Genomic DNA, 22,000 nt, shown 5'->3' with positions numbered 1-22,000 from the left:
GCCATCTCCTCATTCCCCTTTCTCCCACCCTTGCTTCTACCCCCACCCCTGGGAGCACCCCTCACCCCTCGTCCCGGGCACCGCCTCACGCTCGGGACGGCGGTTTCCCTGCGATTCCCGAGCCGTCCGCCGACCAGGAGGGCAGGCGCGGCCCGGCCGGGCACCAGCAGCCACTGGCGCGGCGCCCAGCGGCGAGGGGAACAGCGGCGACTCCCCGCCCCCCGGCCCCCGGCCCCCACGGGGAACCGGGCCCAGCCCCGCCCGCGGCCGACAGCGGCGGTACGGGACGGCACCGGCGCCGCACCGCCCCCCGCCGCCCCGCGCCTGCGCACGCCCCGGATCTAGGGTTTAGCGCCGGGGCAGCTGCGTCGCACCTGGAGCCTCCGGTCCTGCGACCCCGGTAGCCCGCCCTCCCCCCGGCCCGGCCCGCGGAGCCCGCGCCGCAGGTGGGAAGGGCCGCTCCAGCGGCGGAGGGGAGGCGGGGGACCGCGGCGGGCCTGGGGCGGCAGCCGGGCCGAGCGCGGCCTGTGGCTGCGAGGCCCTGGCGGAGCTGGGCGCCGGGCGGTGGTCCGCGGGCTTCGGCGAGGCCTGGGCAGGCCCGCGGTGGGACCCTGCTTACCGCGCCCTTCCGCGCCGAGGCCCCCGCCCGCCGGCGGGGCGGGTGCAGGGCCCCGCCCGGGGCAGCCCGGCAGCGGCCGAGCTGGCCGGGCCTTGGTCCGCGCCCGCCGGCTGGAAACTTCGCCATGTTTGCGAGGGCAGCTGCCGCTCTGGCTTGATGGGCAAAAAATTCCGTAAATCTCAGGGAGATTCTTGGCTCCCGTATTTTCGGCAGCGCCAGCCTTACCGAGCAGGCTGTGTCTGAGAGGTGGGTCTCTAAAGGGGTGGTGAAAGGCAGCGCTGGAGGTGACTGCCTGTGCCTCAGCGAGTTTGTGACTGCCAAGTCATCGCCTTATCTTGCAGCTTTCTGCTTTGGAGGAGCTTGCGATGTTCGTGTTTAAGCGACAGCTGATAGGGCAGCAGATGGTCGTACTTAAAAATGTTTTGCTGTTTCGAAAAAGAAGTAGGTTTGTAACCTCAAGTTTATATATTTGCATATAAAGGGTAAGAATGTCACCCTAACTCTTTGGAGAAGTATAACAATCTAGTTTAACTCTATAAAGTTTCACTGAGTTTATAAACAAAAAGTTTTTACCCCGAGTCTTGCATGTAACTCAGGATGTGGTGGTTCTGTATGCCTGGGACATTGCTTGGGTTTTGTCTATGTACTACCGTGCTGCAGTGCCATAGCAAGCTGAAGGGCACCGTCTTAAACAAAAGCTGCTTATCACAACATTTTTTAATTTACCAAATTCTTTCTAACAGACTGTGAATTCAAGGAAACTCCAGACGAGTCCAAGGAAACTGGAGTATATACACCAGTTATGAGGGAGAGACTGGGTCCAAGCACAGCTGTTAAGGAAGTAGGGTTTGCGACTTTGGTGACAACATAGAGGCTGTCACATATGAAGATAATATATTCTCAGAACTACTACTGTTCAGCATGTAAGTGCTGGAGAAAAGAACAAAGTGTTCTTCAGTTTTGGTCAGCAGTAATAAGGTTCAGTGCTTGGTTGGGGGGGAAAGCATGTTGGAGGAACACATTTCGCTTGAAGGTGGCTGTTTTCTTGTGAACTGAGACATGCCTCTTCTAAGTCTCTGGCGGTAGAACAACACTATTGAATTCTAAGTATTGAAGCTCAGGAACAGCTGGCATTGGAGGATACATCTGCATTAGTATTTTAATTCAAATAAAGAGTGTGCTCTTGAAGTGAGTTCCCAGTCATTCTTGCTTGCTGCACTTTGGTTCACGTCACAGTGTGATCTGGGCGTGCGTGAGCTCTCTTCCTTTTGGAAGAAGCTAAAACTTCAGAAGGTGCACTTCAGTTGTGAGTGGGTGTTGTCAGTCTAGACAAGAGCTAGTATGAAATAAACACACACAAACACGTATAGTGTGGATGTTGGATCCTCAATAACTGTTTATTTCCACGGAGTTGCTGCTTGTTCTGTATTTAGTTGTTAATGTAGACATAGCCTGAGCCTATCGTCAGTAGAGCAGGTAAGTTGAATACAGTTGTAGCATAACAGGGCCAGGGATTGATCCCTAAGCTTTCAGACCTATAACTGTGACACCTATTGCCTAAGCTGCAAGACTCAAGTTTCATAGCTTAAAGGCTGTAGGTCAGCTGCAAGGAGAACAATAAGTAAAAACCCCGTGTGAAGTAATCATCAATGTTGTCAACAACTTTTTCAGAAAATTTTTTTCAATAGCTCAATAGTTTTAATTTTCAATTCAACAATTTCCATTACTGAATGGCTCTGAAACTTAGAATGTTTAAAGAGTGCTGTAGCAGCATAAGATTAAATAGTTTTCCTACTTGAAAGGGTTTAATGCTTAAATGAATAAAATAATGCTGCATATTTGCTGAAACAGTAACTGTTGGCATTTGTTGAATTACTTTTCCCTTCCTATGTTCACCCAGCCTTTGTGGCAATATAATGAATTAATGTTGTGCTTGTGTTACCATCATCGTATTTGAGATCTTTCTGTTCTGTCTCCAGTGATTGGTTTAAAATATTCTGACTTGTTTTGCTCTCTTAAGCTTCTCTTAGGGCTTCCTTTCTCAGTGAACCAGCATGATAATTACTAGCAGCCACTTTAAAAGTACCACTTACAATGGAAAACCTGAAGTTTTGCACGCTCTTTTTAAATCATCTTGTTCCCCAAGACACTGGTGAATTGAACGGCTGGTATCTCTGTGTGTTAAGTAACTAAAATGGGTCATGGGGATGGACAACTGATTGCCACTGCTGTACAAATTTTTTTTTTTAACTTTGAGCAAATTAGGAAGGTTTCCACTTGCATCACTTCATTACAGCCTTTAGTTTCAAGTGTTCTGTGTTTCAAGGTAGTTTCAGTGTCATGACTGAAAAGCTACAGTAATGAGAAAATTTTAAAACATGCATAGGTAGCAAAAATGTTTTTGTGATTATTACTTTTTTTTTTTAAACAAGTTTTTATAAATGCTACATATTGCCAGCAGCTATGTTAAAGTAACTTCCATTTTTCCCTTGACTTTCCTGTGAATCAGTCCTCTTTTGGGTTAAAGGGAACACCCGGAGATTTATATTTCTAGCTTGGAAACTAGTAACTGATCCCATGTTCTCAAAACAAATCCAACCTAAAAAGCTTATTAGAATTGGGTCTGTAGTGTGTGTAGAATCCACTGAAAATTGCAAACTTGATTTCTAGAGCCCAGTCTTGATTTTTTTTTTTTTTTTTTGTACAAAGGTTAATGTGTGGTGTGAAAGTCTGTGCAGTAACAGTCCTTTGAAAAGCACTGCTGGACTGTTGCAACCTTTTGCCAGCAATGGTGCTGTTCTAACTTAAAAGCCTGTCTTCGATCCCCCTTCAACCTGTGCGTATTGGAGGATCTAAACAAAGCTCCCAGTTAGTTCAGGTTCTTATGGCTTGGGATTGACTCCTTGACAGGGCCTTAGCATTTTCCAGGTCTTACGGGATCTGAACAGAGGGCAGCAGGAGTCTTGTCAGAGTAATGACCATAGACTAACAGTTACCTGATGCGGACGAATAAATGCGAGCCATGTTTGAATCATTCTCCTTGAAAGGTTTCTTCTGACTTTTATTTTAGACATGGGAAAAACACTTTCTCACCTGCCTATGCACACGTGCAAGGAAGATGGCTATGATGGAGGCACAGTGTCTGATAATATGAGGAATGGGTTAGTTCACTCAGAATCACAAAATGAAGACGGCAGATGTGGAGATGTATCGCAGTTTCCCTATGTGGAATTTACGGGAAGAGACAGTGTCACCTGCCCGACTTGCCAGGGAACAGGAAGAATTCCACGAGGTAAGTTTTCTTTATTTCTTTTTTTAATGTATAAATTTACCTCATAACCATGTGCAGCTGTAACTATAATAATTAGTAACAAATAGCTCTCCTAGTCAAGATGAAGTTTTTTCACCTTTTTGACTTTTTACCACTAAGTATTTTATTATGATTACACTGGATTAATGAAACAAATTGAGTCAGCTTTGGCTGTTACCTGTTGGGTCGTCTTCTGTCTGTACATGCCAGTGTTCCCTGCTTCTCAGCTTTAAATTAGCACATAATGCTAGCTCTTGCAAGTTGAATTTGCAAACCTTTATTTTTGTGACGTTTTATTGCATCTTTTTTTAACTACCTATTTTAAACTATTTGAATCAATATATAACTTTGCAAAAATAGCTGCAAATACAGGGAGTGGAAAGTAGACCTGTGTTACACCACCTTTTCCCTGATTATTTATAGTGAATTTTCTTGCCCTCACTGCTGTCGGTGCCCCTCATTTTCCTTTACCCTCCCTTTGTCCCATCTGTCCCTGCTAGGCAGAGGACCCCAGCTGAGAGTTGAAAATATATGGGATTTCTGGCTGCCTTGGGAAGGAGTAGGCTACACAGCATTAGTCTTCATGCCTAACTGTTTTGTTTGCTTGCTGCCCTCATGCTTCGCTTTTCCTTTTCTAATAAAACATTCTGCTTTATTACACTTCTCTCTTATATGATAAGCCACCTGAGCAGCTATTTAAAAACAGACCTTTGAAAGGAGAATGCAGGATATCTGAAACTGGGCAAAAGGAGAGAGTGACAAAGGCAGTGTGCCAAGACACAGCTTTCTGCTTCAGCTGTAAGATCTTCCCTTTGATGGAGGGGAGGAACTGATGAGAAGTTTTCATGTTTGGTACTGCTTTGCTTTTGCCAGAACTCCTAACCAAAATAGATTATTGGGTGTAAAAGCTCTCCGAACTCATTTTGATCAGCAGCTTGGGAAAATTGACTGGTGTCTGTGCCATATTATCCTTGTACATGTGCTTCAGTCAGATTAGGTTCTGTATAGTTCACAAATACTTCTGTCTTGCCTGTGAATAAGTGGAAGGGGGCACAGGATATCTAAACGGTTGCAAATATCGTAAGAGATTAGTGTTTTATGTGTTATACTTTCTGCTATGATGTATTCTTTGATTACCTCTGAATTCAGCAGATTTGAATTGTGGAAAAGCTATGCAACTAAAAATTATATTAACCAAAAGACTATAGAGAAGGAAGTTTTTTCTGTTAGCTTGCTGACTTGAAATACATATAATATCAATGGCAAGTTTTACTCAAAATAGTGCTAGCTAAAAAGCAGTAATAGCAGGATTCCTATGTTGAAAAGCTTATTTCTTTGACTATAGGATTCTTGGATATAATACTTAGACAAGTGTGAGTTAATTAATTTATTAAACATTTTGCAGTAACTATTAAAAATGCTTGTTGTCCATGCATTCTAATGAAATAATGTGATTAAAGCTAGAACTTTACATGAGTTATAAGAAAAACAGGGCTGTCTTTTTAACTATTCCTCAGTATTTTAGGGAAAAAAAAAAAATCATGTTTGGGGTTTTTTGAGGGGAGAGGGGAAAAATTAAGTGTTGACATAATGACTGCATGACTAGTGGGGAAGACTGTAACACATGACATGATGGCTAAACTGTATAATAAACACATGAAACTGTGCTTTGTTACTTGGTGTGCTGGTTTTGGCTGGGGTAGAGTTAATTTTCTTCATAGTAGCTAGTATGAGGCTCTGTTTTGGATTTGTGCTGTTGCGGTTTAACCCCAGCTGGCAACTAAGCCCCACACAGCTGCTCACTCACTCCTTGGTGGTGGGATGGGGGAGAGAATCAGAAGAGTAAAAGTGAGAAAACTCGTGGGTTGAGATAAAGACAGTTTAATAGGTAAAGCAAAAGCCATGCACTCAAGCAAAGCAAAACAAGGAATTCATTCACTGCTTCCTATCGGCAGGCAGGTGTTCAGCCATCTCCAGGAAAGCAGGGCTCCATCACGTATAGCAGTTACTTGGGAAGACAAATGCCATCATTCCAAACGTCCCCCCCTTCCTTCTTCCCCCAGCTTTATGTGCTGTGCATGACGTCATATGGTATGGAATATCCCTTTGGTCAGTTGGGGTCAGCTGTCCCAGCTGTGTCCCCTCCCAACTTCTTGTGCACCCCCAGCCTGCTCGCTGGTGGGGTGGGGTGAGGAGCAGAAAAGGCCTTGGCTCTGGGTAAGCACTGCTCAGCAATAACAAAAACATCCCTGTGTTATCAACTCTGTTTCCAGCACAAACACAAAACACAGCCCCATACTAGCTACTGTGAAGAAAATTAACTCTACCCCAGCCAAAACCAGCATGCTTGGACAGCTTTAGCTTTTCAGTATGATAAAGTATGAAAGTAGGACTATGCTGTTTTGTTCAAAGGTTGAAGATGCTTCATGGAAATCGAAATGAAAATGTGTTTTAAATTGGTAGAGATTTTTTAGAAGGTTGATGTTACATACTACCACCTGCTTAGTTAGCATGCTTTGCTCAGCTTAGTGATTCAGTATGGAATCACTTCTAAGTGGTTGATTATCTAAGTGATAGTGCTGGTCAAATTCTGCATTTGCCTTAAAAATGCAACTCTGTCTTGGTCCTGAGGCCTCTTTGTTCTCATAAGCATGAATCTCAATTTCATTTTTTTGTACAGCAAATAGCAAAAGCTATAAAGACAGATGCAGTCCATGTATTTTCAACGGCTCATCTGTGCTTGTGTTTTTTATTTCTACTCTTAAGATACATCCCTTTTAAAAATGCTGTCTAGTGAAGTAACTTGTTGCTTGGAGAAATTCCAGCAGATACTTTTTTGGCTTCCAGGGTGCTGCAGCTCAGTCCCATGAGAAATAGTTGTATATACCGGTGATTTCTAGAATGCAGTGTATGTGTAACTTGTGTTGCCAAAGCCACCCAAACTGATACATGTATTTGTTTTTAAACAAACCTGACTTCTGCTTTTCAGAAGAGTACATGTAGAATGCCTTCTGGATCAGTTCTTACTGCTCGAGCTTCTGCATGTTTTTTCCTATGACTTTATATGGACTGGGATCAAGAGCAGGAAGCTGTTATGTACCTCCATTTCTCTGGTAGAAATGGTGCCAAAGGCATTTGTTGCTGTTTTGGTCTTTGTGGGCTTGGTGTTTTTTCTTCTGTGTTGTAAGCCATGATCTATTTCAGAAAGTGACATAAGCTACAGAAGCATTCTGCTTGGGCCTATCTGAAATTTAAATGTTTGTCTTTAGTGTTTATTCTTTGGTGCCATTAAGTTATAACCAGCACTCTTTGTTTGAAGCGACTGCAACAATACTTATTCTTTGTCTAAATTCTGAAAGGGTGTTTTTGTTTCCAGGGCAGGAAAATCAGCTGGTAGCATTAATTCCATACAGTGATCAGAGACTGAGGCCAAGAAGAACGTAAGTTAATAGTTAGTTGTGATACATGAATCTGCAGTTAATTATTCTCTTCTAGTTAAAATTCAGCAATTTAAAGGAGATAGTGTCAAGAAGCATCAAGCAAAAGATTACTGGAATGTTTTCTTGCATTCAGTATTGAAAGATCCCTGCTCATGAGTAATATCAACCTTAACCTCTAACTCTTGGAGAGTTATTTATTAACAGGTGTGCATACTCCATCACAATATGTTTTACGAAGTTAAGTAATACTGTGTGATCTCTTCATGTAGATATTTATCTGAATGTCTATAATAATTATGCAAGTATTTATCAATCTTAATTGATCTAAGCAGATACATGTTCAGTGTTAAAGTCTGAGTAAAATGATAACTACTTTGGGCCACTACTATGAAATAAGTCACCTAGAAATTCATTTGTAAAGCTCTGAGCAGCTAGCTCAAGAAATTCATCATTCCGGTATAGGATTTTTTTTTTTCCCTAGGATCTACTTAAAGGTTTAATTACAGTGCTCAGGGCTTCTTGTTCTGACACTTTTTGGTTTGGTTTGGTTTTTTGTTTTTTTTTTTTCTTAATGTTTGGTTGTTTCTGTAGTAAATAGAAATGAGTACCAGGAAAAAAAATACAATAACTTCACATAATACTATCATGGATCATATATCTGATGTAATAGTAGTACAAATTTGAAACATCTTACTTTAGTGTTCTAATTTTGAGAAAATTGGAGCTGCAGTAGAGCATTTCTTTGTGCATTTTTTTTTATCATACACACACCCCCTCCTTTTATATTAGGTTAATTGTGAATTTCCTGTTTCTTAGCAGGAGTCTAACACTTTCCCTGAAAGTCTTTTATGACAAAGAATCCTGTGTAAGGGTGTATAAGAGCTTTATTCTTCTTTCTGGATGTGTTGTGCAAGAGTCCTGCAGAATGACAAAAGTTCTGCTATAAACAAGTTTTAAGAGGAAGTGCTTATGTTTCAAAGCGCATAAATATTTGCCTCTTTTATTTTCCTCTTTTAAGTTACAAACGTTGGGATAAACATATGTTTTGAAACTTGATTTCTGATGTATATACAAGAGTAACATCTCTGAGACATAGACATGAAGTGCAGCATAGCCTTTTTCCCCCCTTTGGAAGCTAATGGAAGCTAGAAATAGACTGAACTAGTTGTATTGACTAGTCATGCTCCTTATCATTTAAAAGAAAATAACATGCCACTATTGTCTAATGTGCTTTTGACTCTGAAATGTGCTCTTTTTTCCTCCAGAAAGCTCTACGTGACTGCTTCTGTAATTGTGTGTTTACTACTTTCTGGGCTGGCTGTATTCTTCTTGTTTCCTCGCTCAATCGATGTTGAATACATTGGTGTGAAGTCAGTATATGTCACTTATGAACAGGGTAGACGTATAATATATCTAAATATTACGGTAAGTCTAACTATCTGTTTGGATGTTTGTAATGGAGAAACTGTTACAGTAGTATTTAATATAGAAACACAGAGAAACTGTGGTCTAGCTGGTAAGCTTAGTTAGTGCCCTAAGAAATACAAGCAGATACAATGACCAGTTTGAAAAATGTAACTGGACCTGCTGTGGCTGGTTCCTGTAGGTGTAGCTGCAAGCTACCATTAGGTCTTCTATTTTCATGGGAACAGTGACTAAAGTTCTCTGCATTATTTTTGGAATATGAGTGAAAGGTGGTGTCTGTGTGTATATAGGAATGTTATTGAATGCTGTCCTGATGTTATGCATCTGTCAAAATTGGATTTGAGGAAAAATGGTTTCTTATCCACCTTAAAAATTAAGAGTTCTTTCCACATGCTTCTTGACTTCTTGGTAATGCAGTCAATACAGGATTGCCTAAAGACTTTTGGCAGAGTTCCTCATTTTAAATAAAGCAAAGCAGCCATGGGAGAAAAGGATCCTGTGATAGCTAAATTTCCTGGAAGGAATAATTGAGGACATTATTTCCCTCCACAGTATTTGCACTGAAGGGAAGTTGTGCAGAAGTTTGTGCTGCTCAATATATTTACAAAAAAAACTGAGAAAGGGGCTAAGTGATGGTCTCTTACCTCCCTCCCCTCCCCCACCCCCAAATCCTAGAAGGCAGGAAAATATACTTGCGTAATTTCAGGTATTACTGTCTCAAATTTAAAAATATGTGCTTATCAAGATACACAGAATGGATAGCTGTTAGTGTTTTGTTTTGTTTTTCAGAACACACTAAATATAACAAACAACAACTATTATTCTGTTGAAGTGGCAAATATCACAGCCCAAGTTCAGTTTTCAAAAACAGTTATTGGCAAAGCACGGCTAAACAACATTACCAACATTGGTCCTCTGGATATGAAACAGGTAAATAGGATAGGCTTTCAAAGTTGAAGATGTGTTAATCTTCGTGTACAAATCTACTCATTTATGTTTTCATTGCTTTTTTTTTTTAGATTGACTATATGGTGCCCACAGTCATACAAGATGAAATGAGCTACATGTTGTAAGTGTACTCATCTCTAAATATCACATGGACCTTGGTAAAAATTATGATGGTGCTAAAAACTACTTTTTTCAAAGTCAGCAGAAATGTGTTGGAAGAGGTGTTGTGGCATTTTCTTTGTGTAGTACTTTTAATAGTACTGCAAAATACTTAAACTACTGTTGTTTTAATAGTTTCATATAGTGGCTTGCTGTACCTGGCTCTCAGCACTTTGAATGGTATCTCTATCCCAATGTTTTAAGCCTTGGCAATAGCTAGGACCTGCTGCTTTGGGGGACAAAAGTGCAGGTGTGTTCCCCTAACACATTCTCTAGTAACTTTCCCACAAATTTCTCTGGCAGTAGAGGGAATTTATATTTAATTCTATAGAAATTAGAGGCTAATTTGTATTTCTTTTCTTCAGACCATGTGTGTACAATGGTAAGCAGTGTTTACAGTCTGTCCTTTAAACTTCAAGCTGTTTTATTCATAGCTTCCGAAAGTTCATTTGACCAACAGAGTATTAGAACAGACTATTAGCTCAGTATATCTTGGTAACAAAACCAAATGTTAGTTCTCTTACACTGAAATGCAGACTGAACAGAAAGAGTTAACTACTGAGACTTCAGGTCTGTGTGCAGTTCCAGTGGACGCCAGCCCCTTTGGGATGGGAGAGAACCTTACAGCTTTGAAGTGTTGGAATAAATTGAAATAGGTATGGGGTATGAAATAGCAAATTGGGCACTAACTTTAAATAAGCAGAGGTACTTCTGTCACCTCTTAAAGGCGTGTAAGTTAGCTTTATGTAAACACTGAATCCTGTGAATCTGCTCATCCTTTGGATGCGTGAGGAATAAATAAATGTGGCCTTCATAGATACCTACCTAGTCGTGCTTTTGGTGCAATAATGCATTGAAGCTTCTTTCATGGTCAGTACTGTGGCCTTAATTTCAGTAATGCTGTTAAGAGTCTGTTCCCAGCAATAGCTGCAACTTTTAACTGCAAGCTGGTGACGAACCTTAGAAAAACCTGAATGACTTTGGATGCGTAGAGAGATGCGGACAGGTAGAAGCTGCTCTGCCTGTGGCCTGAACTGAATGGATTTCAGGCTTTTCTGCTTGATAGCTGCAGCCTTGGCAATAGTGTGGAACAATAATGCGCTCGCCGGTCCAGCTCGGAGGTGGATTGTACAGTCTTGGAGTAGAGGCAGAGAAACTGTCATGTGTCAGTGCCAGCAGTCTGTAATGTGGACTTGCCCTCCTTCAGGACAGCAAGTGTTAGTGAACGTTACTGGAAGAGCAGACTAATAGGTGGTTTGTATGCGCATGAAAATATTCATTGCTTCAGCACAGTGACACTAAGAATGGGCTATAACTGGTAATAAGAGACCCATAACTATAGAAGTTTGTGTCAATTAAGAATCTAAGTTCTTGTATAGGCTGATACCGCAAGGTCCTACTACTTGAGTAGCACTCACTAGCTTTGTTGTGATGTGTTTAAAATGTACTAAACAGAATTTGAGCCACACACAAAACTATAGCTGCTCATTTTCTCCAGATTTTCTGTATGTTGCACAATTGGTATTAGTTGACCTCCCTGACCTGTTGACAGTTATTGTTGTTGATGGGTTTCTGCTCTTTTGCTGTATTGTGAGTCTCGAAAGCCTGGGTTTGCTGTGTGGAGCAACCCTGGAGGTAGCAAGTGAGCTTTCTTAGTTTGAACACCCAGCCAACATAGCTTCAGCTGGTCTTAGTGGGGTTTTGTGTTTGTTACTGTGTTTGGGTTTGTTCTCCATGCACAAATATTTAACTTTCCAGTGAAGGCCCTGGGATAATTTTTGTAGTACAGATAGTATTGTGGGTTAGAGCACTGGGGGTTGTACGGTGGATCACATTTCAGTGTTTCCCCAGCTAGTCAATTTAGTCATAACTAGCTAGTTGTTCAGATCCTGGAGAGTAGGTATCCCGTAAAATTAGCTTAGGTTGATTAAAGGAGATCTTAAAGACCTGAAATGTCTGCATGAAATCATCTGGATTCAGTAGACCTGTATGATGAAATCAGCATCATACAGGGCATTTCCATCCATTTATTTTATAAAGCTGGCTAAATGTGGAGTTTCCTATCTACAGTTTTGTGCTGTGTGGTGTGTTTGGTTTTTTGGGGTTTTTTTTTTTGTTTGCTTGGTTGGTTTGTATGTTTTGGGGTTTTTTTTAGAACAGATTTACTTCCAGATAATCTGGACTTAAAAAAACCAGTATGCTGGTGTTGTACCTCTCTGCTTGTTGGCCAGTATGTGCTGTTGGATACAAGCTGGCTTTATATTATGTTACAGGTTGTCTAGATTTTGGATTAGAAAACTACAATAACTGAGAATATCTGGCACTATGGTCTAACTAAATCCTGTTTTAAGCCTAGCAGGAAAAAAATCAAGGTATTTGTCACTACTATAGATACCAATATAAAAAAACTTTTAGTACTGAACTGTTTTATTTGTATTTTTGTATAATTTGAATCACTTGTGTTCATTCACTGTTTAATACTTCATCATATGTTTGTTGGTGCTGGGGAAAAGAATGACAATGACATGCAAATATTGTGGGTGGCTGCCATGCAATCTTGTTGCACTGATCACATGCCTTTCATTCCAGAGCTGATAAATTTGTGACCAAGAGCAATTGATTTAAAGGGGGGGGGAGGGGGGAGTATATGCTTACATAGTGCTCTGTGTAACTGGTATTTAGGTACACGTCAGAAAACGTAAGTCTGAAAAGGTATCTTGCAAGAAAACAGTAACTCTGACAATAACTTCAAAATCTGTGCAGATTGGTTAAAGGTCACTTTGCATAATACAGAAGTGGATGAGTGCAAAAAAAAAAGGGACTTTCCTAAGTTCTTGATATTTTTTGAGCAAAAATAGCAATCCTTCAAGACTTTTTTTTGACAAATTGCTGCTTTTACATGAAAAGATGCTGAAGTTGGCGTAATGTTGATCTTTTGTTGTAAATTTTGCTTTCTGTACATAAATTTGGTAAGATGAAGTGAAATTGCAAATTATGTCTATATCTGTTCATAGTAAAAATCTTCATCAGTGACGAGGTGGTATTGACATGCTTTAATGTAGTTGTTCAGGTTAACTTTGGTTAGCTTCTGAAAGATGGAGTGACCGCTGTCTCACAGGACACTTTTGTTGGCAAGCGTTACATGTAAGCAAGCTCATGTGAAAGCAAGGCTATGTATATAAAAGTAGACCTAGGTGAGTATACAGTCACAGGCAGTGTTTTTGAAGAACTATTTTAGTTGCCATTGCTAGCAACTCTGTAGTCTCTGTGTATACAGATAGCAGAGTTTCCAGTTGCAGCCACAATTCTTGCTTTTTAGATAATTACCTGTAAAAGCTTGATGCAAATCTAACAATTGTTTTGTTTTTCTTTTTTTGCAGTGACTTCTGTACTTTAGCATCTATCAAAGTGCATAACATAGTAGTGATGATGCAGTAAGTATGGAAACTTCCTATTTGTTGGAAACAACTTTAAAAGCCATGTAATTCTTGTTGAAATATTACTCAGAAATATTTAATGCTGGAATCTGTGCATCATAGAAAAAATGAAATCAGCTTGTTTTCTAGTGTTGTAGCTTCATAGTTCTTGAAATGGAACTATGTCTTTCAACATGTTCTGGTACTGTAAAGACTACTTGAATAGGTGGAACTGTTATTACTGTATCTGCTCTGCAGTTGGGCTGTAGCCATGGAGCTACTAAGGTCTCAAATACTTTGAAATGAGTTTGTATATCAGCCTCTCTTCAAAAATTGCTGAGATCTTCATGATCTTGAAGCATTTACAGGCTCCTGGTACTCTGCCAGAGTCTGGTTTTTGTGACTTATTGCATAAATAGCAGCATGGTGGGGATTTTTTTGGGGGAGGAGGGGCAGGGAAGAGGTGTAGACCGACCATGGCAGTTGCTTCTCTAACCATCATTTGTTTTCTCCTTGCAAAGCAAGGTATTAATGAGTAAACCTCAGCTTTACCATCTTCTTTAGGGGAAAAAAAAGTCTGTGCTCAGGAAGGCAAATGTCTGTCTTGGAGAAAATCTGCAGTGGTAAACTAGTATGGTTTTTTAACTTTATTTAAAACTTTCTTCGTAATAATATTACATATTTTGTTCCAAAACTTTTTCCTTAAAAACCCCAGTAACGTAGAAACACTGATCTTTAGGGAACTCAAATCCTTTACAAAACAAGTATCTCTTCTGTTGTTTTTTTAAGAGTGACGGTGACAACCTCGTACTTTGGCCACTCTGAGCAAATATCCCAGGAGAGATACCAGTATGTGGACTGTGGAGGAAACACAACCTACCAGCTGGGCCAATCAGAATATTTAAATGTACTTCAGCCTCCGCAATAGAAGCACCTGTTGGTTAGTGTGGAATGACTGCTGTTGATGCTTGCAGAGATCCTTTGAATAGGACTGGTACTACGTGAAGGGGAGAGTATGTGCATGTAAAGCATAGCGAACATGGTGACCTGATCACTTTAGATGCAAGGAGGGAAAAGGTGCAAAATGTACATAGATGCACTTGTTAAATGTTGTGTTTTCCCCTTCTGTTTGCTTTCTATTACTGTAAGCACTTCTGTCAAGTTGTGTGGTGGGAGGGAGAGGGGGAATATCAGATTCTTGAACTGAATTGGGACCTTTCCTTACAGTGTGGTACATCAACTTAGAGTAACTGTGTTTATGTCTGTGTTTAGGTGAAATGTGTCACTAATGAGCATTTTAGAAAAATTGATACTCATAAATTCAAGTTTATACTTCAGTTCTTGATATTTGACTATTGAAACTGGCAGTATTATTACTTAAGTAACAGATTACTTTGAGGTATCTGGGTGTGAAACTTCTATTAGTAAATCAGTGGCAATAGTTCTTTATTTTGGGATTCTACTTTTCATTTGCTATACATGATTAGAGATGACATGCAGTCTGTGAAAGTCAGGAAAGCTCTCTTGGATGACACTGTACTTGAATGTGCAGCTTCTAGAATCTGGCATCTTTTCATCCATATTCCCTCCTGCTACCTCTGGGATGTTATAAGGACAATGTATGTTGTTAGATTTAAAGATGGCTTTAAAAACAAAACAAAAAACAACCCCCAGAATCATTACTGACAAAGGAAAAATTCAAGACTCTTGAAAATGAATGGGTAAAGACTTTGATGGTGTCGTTCTACTTTGGTTTTTAGTAAACTTTTGAGTACAGCTATTAAAATCAAGATCGTGCAGTTGGAACTAGGTGGGAAACTGTTTGAGCATAGGTTTGGGCAGCTTGATGTAAATTTTCATCATTTTTATTGTTTTAATATACTGTGTATCTAAGCTACTTTTAAGTGTTAATATGTTGGGGTGTGTATATTTAGTGCGCAGGCTCAGTAAGCAATGCAGTAGTTATCTGAGTTTCCAGAGCACTCAAAGTTCACATCAAAGTTAATGTAAAGGAGAATAAAGCAATTCTTTCTGTAAGACTAAATGCTGATGTAATCATGAGACTGACACATAACAAAGCTATTGAATAGTTTCAGTAGGATAGTTTGCACAGTGAGAATTTCCAGGGTTATCAAACATGGTGATTGTAAATTTTTGGATCCAAAGTTGCTTGACTTCTGAAGGCTGACTGTTCTAAGGGTTAGGTACAAAACTTTTTAGTAACTAGATTAGAATTCTTTTATTTCTGAATTCGATAAGATGCATCTGTAAGAAGGTATTGTTGAGACTGTGGCATTGTAATGAATTATATATTTTTTAAAATAGATGTTGCGGTTTTTATGCTGCCCATCTCCTGGAAATAAACTATATAAAATGAATTAACAATAAACACTATGGAAAAAGACTGCTGAGTAACTTCTCGCAACTAACAATCTTTTATGCTCCAGTACTTTAGTGAAGGTACATGTCTATATTACTCTTTTCTTTATCAGCCTTTCTTAGGTGGACCTAATTGGGTGGGTGGGGGAAAGACTATGGATGATGTAAGACTGATTTAAAAGAAATTAAGTAACCATACAAAAAAACCCTCCTCTTGTTTGAATGCTATGAGCACTTATTCTGAATGTCTATAAAAAATTTTGGAACCTAAACTCAGTTTCATACAATGGTTGGTAAGATGAAGATGTCAGCTTTTGGCTTTGGAGAACGTCTGGATCTGGAATAGTCGATTCTGATGACTTACTGTAGTTACATTCTTAAAATTATTGTTGAATCTGGGCACTTAAAAGTAAACATTCTTTATTACAGCTTACAGTCATAAGGGAAACTAGTTCATGATTGACTCTAATCTTCCTGCAGTATAGATGAGGTTCAGTCCTGTGGCTGATAAAATGCATGCAGAAGCTTGGCTGATAGCCTGAAAATATATAGGTAATAACTAACGACCAGGATAGTGGGGAGCTAGTTAGAAGCAGAGAGGTAAACTCAACTACGTTATCTGTTGTTTATATTGGAGGGTAGGGAGAGAATTCTGATTTAAACCATGTCAGATCTGAAGTGAGCCAGCAAGTAATATGGGTTTTTTCTTCTAGGCCTAAATATTTACACCTAGAATGTTGGTTTTGTTTGTTTTGGGTCTGTTGTGTTGTTTTGGTGTTCTTGTTTGTTTTTTTTTTTTTTAAGTAGAAAAAGAAGAAAACAGCTCCAGGCAGGTATTTATATCAATTTAAAACAAATTTTTCTTCAAAGGATAAAAGATAATCCAGAATAACTGGAATGGCACAGTGATAAAATTTGGTGACAGTAGTGAATGCTGCTTGAATAAGTATGGCAGGGGGAGGTTACACTGTTTATGCAGTGTTGAGACTCAGACTGACCTTTGAAAGTTTGGCAGACATGCTGAGCAAAATACGTACTTAAATCTGTGGACCTTACATTGCGTGAAATGCTTGGTATTGGCTGATTTAAAATAAAGAATTATGAGTGGAATTATTCTTTCCATGTATGTGGCAGAAGGGGGAAGATGCAGCTCTTATTTTTAATGTCTGTCATCTGGTATATGTAATGGATGTAGACTTACTGAATGACTAAGAGTTTTCACCTTAAAAAATAAAGGCTGGAGTAAAAGATCCTATTGATGAATTCTCAAATTAAGTCAGTTACAGGAGAATCAAAAGCTTAAGGTTCCACGAATGCTAGTATGTCCTTGTAAAACTGTCAGCATATTACTAACCAAACAAGGCAAGATTTTGAACTAACCTGCTTATCTGAAGAGATGCTATATAAAATTAGTAGTTAAGACATCTGTTTGAATACTTACCTGAGACTTGTTTCCAGGCTCAGCCACAGAAAATCATGCTAAGGGAGCAAAGGACGTCAGTATTAACTCGCGTAAACTTTGTAAACAAGCTATGAGGATAGATCTAAGTGACAGACCTGTAATTATTGCACATATATTTTTTATCTTGATTTTAAAATAAAAAAGGCAAGCCTTTCAGTTCACTGTAAATCAATAAGCACAAATTCTTTCCAGAAGGTCAACCTGAAGAATCGTAATTTTTTTGTTTGTTTTCCTGTGTGTAAGGTAGTTTCTGAAGGATTTCTTCTAAAGTGATTCATATTTCACTTGTAACTTCCCTATAATCTTCGAATACTATCAAATACATATATATTGGCATTGTAGTGTTGTGTTTCAAGGGATTTATTTCTAGTATAATTTGTTTCACTTGAATTCTTTGTAGCAATTCCTGTACCAAAACCTGTTGCACTTTAAAATGGAAGGTCTGTTAGTTACCTCTTAAAACAGTGGTCCAGATGTTGTGCTGTAATGGCACAACTGAGAAACAAAACTCAATATATTCTGTATAGAATAACTGTAAAATTTCAAAATTATAACTTAAGGTAAATTAATATGGGACACTTAAATGAGTCAAAATGATGGCTAGCTGGCCATTCTGACTTGGAGAACAAAATTATTTTACATTTTAAATATGATGCTTTAAAAGTAAATTAATTAATAAAGCCACCAAACAAACTCAAAGATCTAACCATCAAATATCCATTTGGAGAGATTTAAAAGGAAGCGCTCTTACTGAAAGGTGTAGTACCTGACACTTTTGTCTTGAATTCCTGGTTTGGGGAAGAGCCTGTAGAAGCTCATTCATAATTTTTTAGTCATCTTGATATTTAGGGATAGTTGCTTAATTCTTAATCCTTTGTGAAGACAAGCATAACTACCTTTTTCCTGTGTGGTATAGCTTTGAAGTTCTTAATGCACTTCTGATGTGTGCATGACCTTGATATTAACATTGTGGTGTTTATATTTTTCAGCCTTATGTTGGCAGACTTAAGTACATGCCTTAGTTGACTTTGCTCCAATTTGTCCTTGAAGTTCTGCAAGTGAATAAATTTTTTCATAGCAGTGCATTGCAAACATGACTCTGGGCTTTTTAGCGTGTGGTGTATAAAGCTAACCATTTAAGCACTGAATCTCTAAGTGCTTGGATTGAACTGTTAAGGTCTTTAACCATCTGACTGAAGTGTTGTGCCCTCATAATGGAAAGGATGGTGCTTGGTGTAGTATGAGAGATTTCTAGATTGAGAAAACATTAAAAAAGATAGTGTTATTTCTTCAGCATTTAAGGCTTCCTTTTTTTTTGTGTGTGTGGTATTGGGAGGGGGTAGGGGTGTTAGTTGTGGTTTTGCTTTTCTTTCCACTCCCCAAATCTGTAGTGGGACATCTATCTGTTCCCAGACAGCATCTTCAGAAATGGTGACTTGTTTCAGAGTTGGGCAGCTACCTGAAGCTTAACATCAGTTGGACTAGACTTTGAGAGTTAAGAGATAAGTAAGACAAGAGTAATACCTCTAAGAATTAAATTTTTTACTTGTCTGTCTAACAAAATCCCACAACCCTAGCAATGCTTCCAAGCTTACTGTTACTTCTGAAAGGGAAGGATAAGTAATGTAAGTGCAACCAATGTACTTCAGTAATGGACTACTGCAACCAGCAAAACATTTGTTAGTGTTGGCGCTGATCATGCTAAAAAATCTAGATTGTTTTTTTGGCTTTGGGAGGGCAAGAATAAAGCCTAAGCCAAAACCCAACCAAAACATGTTGAAAACAGTAATTTGGGTATGACAAAAACATCCAGTGTTTGTCTACTTGAGAAGTCACCTTCCTATTTTACCTTTAGCTGGGGAATTCTCGTCATTACCAGAGGAGTAGTTTGGGGTAGTTTGTTCTGCTACCCTACAACTTTTGCCATGTAAACCTGCTTTTCTGCCTGTAGGCAGGCTTGTCAGACAGAAACAGTTGTCTGCAAGGAATCTGTACAATTAAAGTTAGTCTCGGGCCCTACAGGGTAATGTGAGACTGTTCAGTGGCTGTAACATACTGATCCTCATACTGTCCTCTTCCACCAACCATCGTAAGGGTCCTACAACCTGGATGCATATGTCTTTTGGGTCCTGAAGCTGCTTTTGCTTTGCATGGGCAGGGATATTTAGTGCCAGACATGCAAGTGTATTACGGTACCTGAATATTTTAGGTCTGACTGTCAGTGATTTAGTTCTTTTTTGGTTTTGTTTAAGGAAGCAAACTTAACCACTGTTAACATCCACTGTACAGAGTGTGCATATAATAGCTCGAGATATGTATAGAAATACTAATGAGTGATAACTATTTTTGTAACTTAAGAATCGTAAACTGTTGTTCTTGTAACTGTGTAGCAAACAATCTATCAACTTACGTATGATGAACACTCTAGAAGTCAAGGTGTATTTGGGAATGACTTGTAGGACACAGAAGCTATCTTAATGTAAGTTAACTGGGACAAGCAATCTTGTTACTTAGAGGTTCAAAATCTGGAGTTAACTTCATTGTGAAGATATGCTTCTAGACAGGATTGTTTGACTCAAAGAATGATATTAAATTTTCTTTTTAAAAAAAAGCTTGGGTCATGTATCTCTTTTTTTAAACTGACTTAATATTTTTCTCTCTACTCCTTCCCTATTTCCCACGCGTTTTCCCCTGTCTCCCCATATTTTTCCCACAAGCTTTCATGTATTTTTCAATGGTATGATTTCAATTTTTGTAACTATTGGCATTCCATGATGTGAAACCTTTGCAATCTACTTTTTTTTGATACTATGTTGTATTGTGTTAAATCTGTAATAAACCGGAGTATCTGAAAGCTAAGCACCATCTGTGAATGAATTACTGTTGTCTGACTGGACTACTAAAGTTAACTGAGTTAAAAACCTAGGCTGTTGTGGTGGGTTGACCCCAGCCAGCAGGTGAGCCCCAACCCACGTGCTCATACACTCTTCCCCCGCTGGGCTGGTGGAGGGAATCGGAAGGACAAAAGCAGGAAAGCTCATGGGTCAGGGAGGGGAAGCAAAGCTGTGTGCACAAGCAAAGCAAAATAAGGAGTTTATTTCCTACCAGCAGTCAAGTGTTTACGATGGGAAGACAAACGCCATAACCCTGAATGTCCGTCCTTCCTCCTCCTTTTCCTGAGCTTTTATTGCTGAGCATGATCCCATATGGAATATCCCTTTGGTCAGCTGGGGGCATCTGTCGTGGCTGTGTCCCCTCCCAGCTTCTTGACCCCCCCAGCCTAGTCACTGCAGGGTTGGGCAGAGTGGGGGGAAAAAGAGAAGGAGGCAATGAAAAAGGAAACCTCTGTGCTGTATGAGCACTGCTCAGCATTAGCCAAAACACTGGTGTGTTATCAACACTGTTTTAGCCACAAACCCAAAACACACAACTGTGTGGGGTGCTATGAAGAAAATTTAACTCCATCCCAGCCAGACACAGTATAGCTATTTGTGAAGTTATTTTAAGGAACCATTATTGCCTAAAAGCTTTAATCTTTAAAAGCTGGACAACAAAGAACATGGCTTTGAAACATTCAAAATATTCATAATGTTCAAATGTTACAGGTAGTCTTACACAGATGTTTTGGAACACCTTAGTGGTTTTTTTTAAGGTTTCTCCTGGAGAAACCTATTGTGTATTCATGACTGCTACATTGGTTTTCTGGTATGGATAACCAATGGGGGTCTTAGTGTGTAGGTGTTTCTTCGGCTGTTTTGTTTCAGCTTAAAAAGGCTTATTTTTTTAAACGAAGTTTAAAGGGGAAAATAATTACAGTCATGCTTGCTATTTTCTTTTTCATATAGTCCTTTTTTCTTCTAACCATTGCCCAAACTTTCCTATTTGGACAAGCCCTTTATTGAACACTATAAATTGGAGAACAATAACCTTTAAGCAGTGTTTTGCTATGTATAAATAAGAGCTTGAAGAGGTGTGAAGAACTGCTTCTCTCTTATTCTACCTGTCAAAAGTATGTCTTTAGCACTGAGCAGTTTTATTTGATCCAAATACTTCAAACTTACATCATTTGAATTCCTCTCCTGTTTTTTCCATCCAGAGCAGGTAGGGGAGTACAAGGGCAAATTCCTACCAGGCAAATTTCAAACACTACCTTGTCTGTCTGAAGAGTGTGAAGAGGACTAAAAGGGATGGTGTGGTTTAACCCCAGCTGGCAACTCAGCCGCACCCAGCTGCTTGCTCACTCCCCCCCCCGGTGGCGTGGGGGAGAGAATCAGAAGAGTAAAAGTGAGAAAACTCATGGGTTGAGATAAAGACAGTTTATCAGGTAAAGCAAAAGCCGTGCATGCAAGCAAAGCAAACCAAGGAATTCATTCACTGCTTCCCATCGGCAGGCAGGTGTTCAGCCATCTCCAGGAAAGCAGGGCTCCATCACGCGTAACGGTTTCTTGGGAAGACAAACGCCATCACTCTGAACTTCCCCCTCTTACTTCTTCTTCCCCCAGCTTTATACGCTGAGCATGATGTCATATGGTATGGAATATCCCTTTGGTCAGTTGGGGTCAGCTGTCCCAGCTGTGTCCCCTCCCAGCTTCTTGTGCACCCCTACCCTGCTCGCTGGTGGGGTGGGGTGAGAAGCAGAAAAGGCCTTGGCTCTGGGTAAGCCCTGCTCAGCAATAACGAAAACATCCCTGTGTTATCAACACTGTTTTCAGCACAAATACAAAACACAGCCCCGTACTAGCTACTGTGAAGAAAATTAACTCTATCCCAGCCAAAACCAGCACAAGGGAATACACTGACAGATGGGAATAGGTAAACAAATGTGAATTTGGACGAATTTAA

At 39.8% G+C, this 22,000-nt stretch overlaps 1 protein-coding gene across 5 annotated transcripts in view; it reads left to right on the top strand.

Moving 5' to 3' along the window:
* Positions 1-315: 315 nt before the first annotated feature.
* The window catches only part of TMEM106B (transmembrane protein 106B), a 37,042-nt gene continuing 15,357 nt past the window's right edge, over positions 316-22,000 (top strand). For 2 of the 5 annotated variants that reach the window (XR_012672670.1, XM_075143670.1), the window contains exons 1-6: positions 316-446; positions 3,690-3,911; positions 7,306-7,369; positions 8,635-8,794; positions 9,584-9,724; positions 9,814-9,863. Coding sequence is in view for 3 of the 5 variants with exons in the window: in XM_075143670.1 (XP_074999771.1) it covers positions 3,692-3,911; positions 7,306-7,369; positions 8,635-8,794; positions 9,584-9,724; positions 9,814-9,863 (635 nt within the window). In the remaining 2 variants the exon portion in view is untranslated. Of the gene's footprint in view, positions 447-585; positions 866-3,689; positions 3,912-7,305; positions 7,370-8,634; positions 8,795-9,583; positions 9,725-9,813; positions 9,864-12,174; positions 12,274-13,281; positions 13,336-14,106; positions 20,018-22,000 lie in introns of those variants that run through there. The other 3 variants (XR_012672671.1, XM_075143668.1, XM_075143669.1) reach the window with 3 other exon arrangements.

Source organism: Calonectris borealis, chromosome 2, assembly GCF_964195595.1.
Source record: "Calonectris borealis chromosome 2, bCalBor7.hap1.2, whole genome shotgun sequence".
Classification (NCBI taxonomy): Eukaryota; Metazoa; Chordata; class Aves; order Procellariiformes; family Procellariidae; genus Calonectris; species Calonectris borealis.
This window is presented reverse-complemented; position numbering and strand designations above follow the sequence as displayed.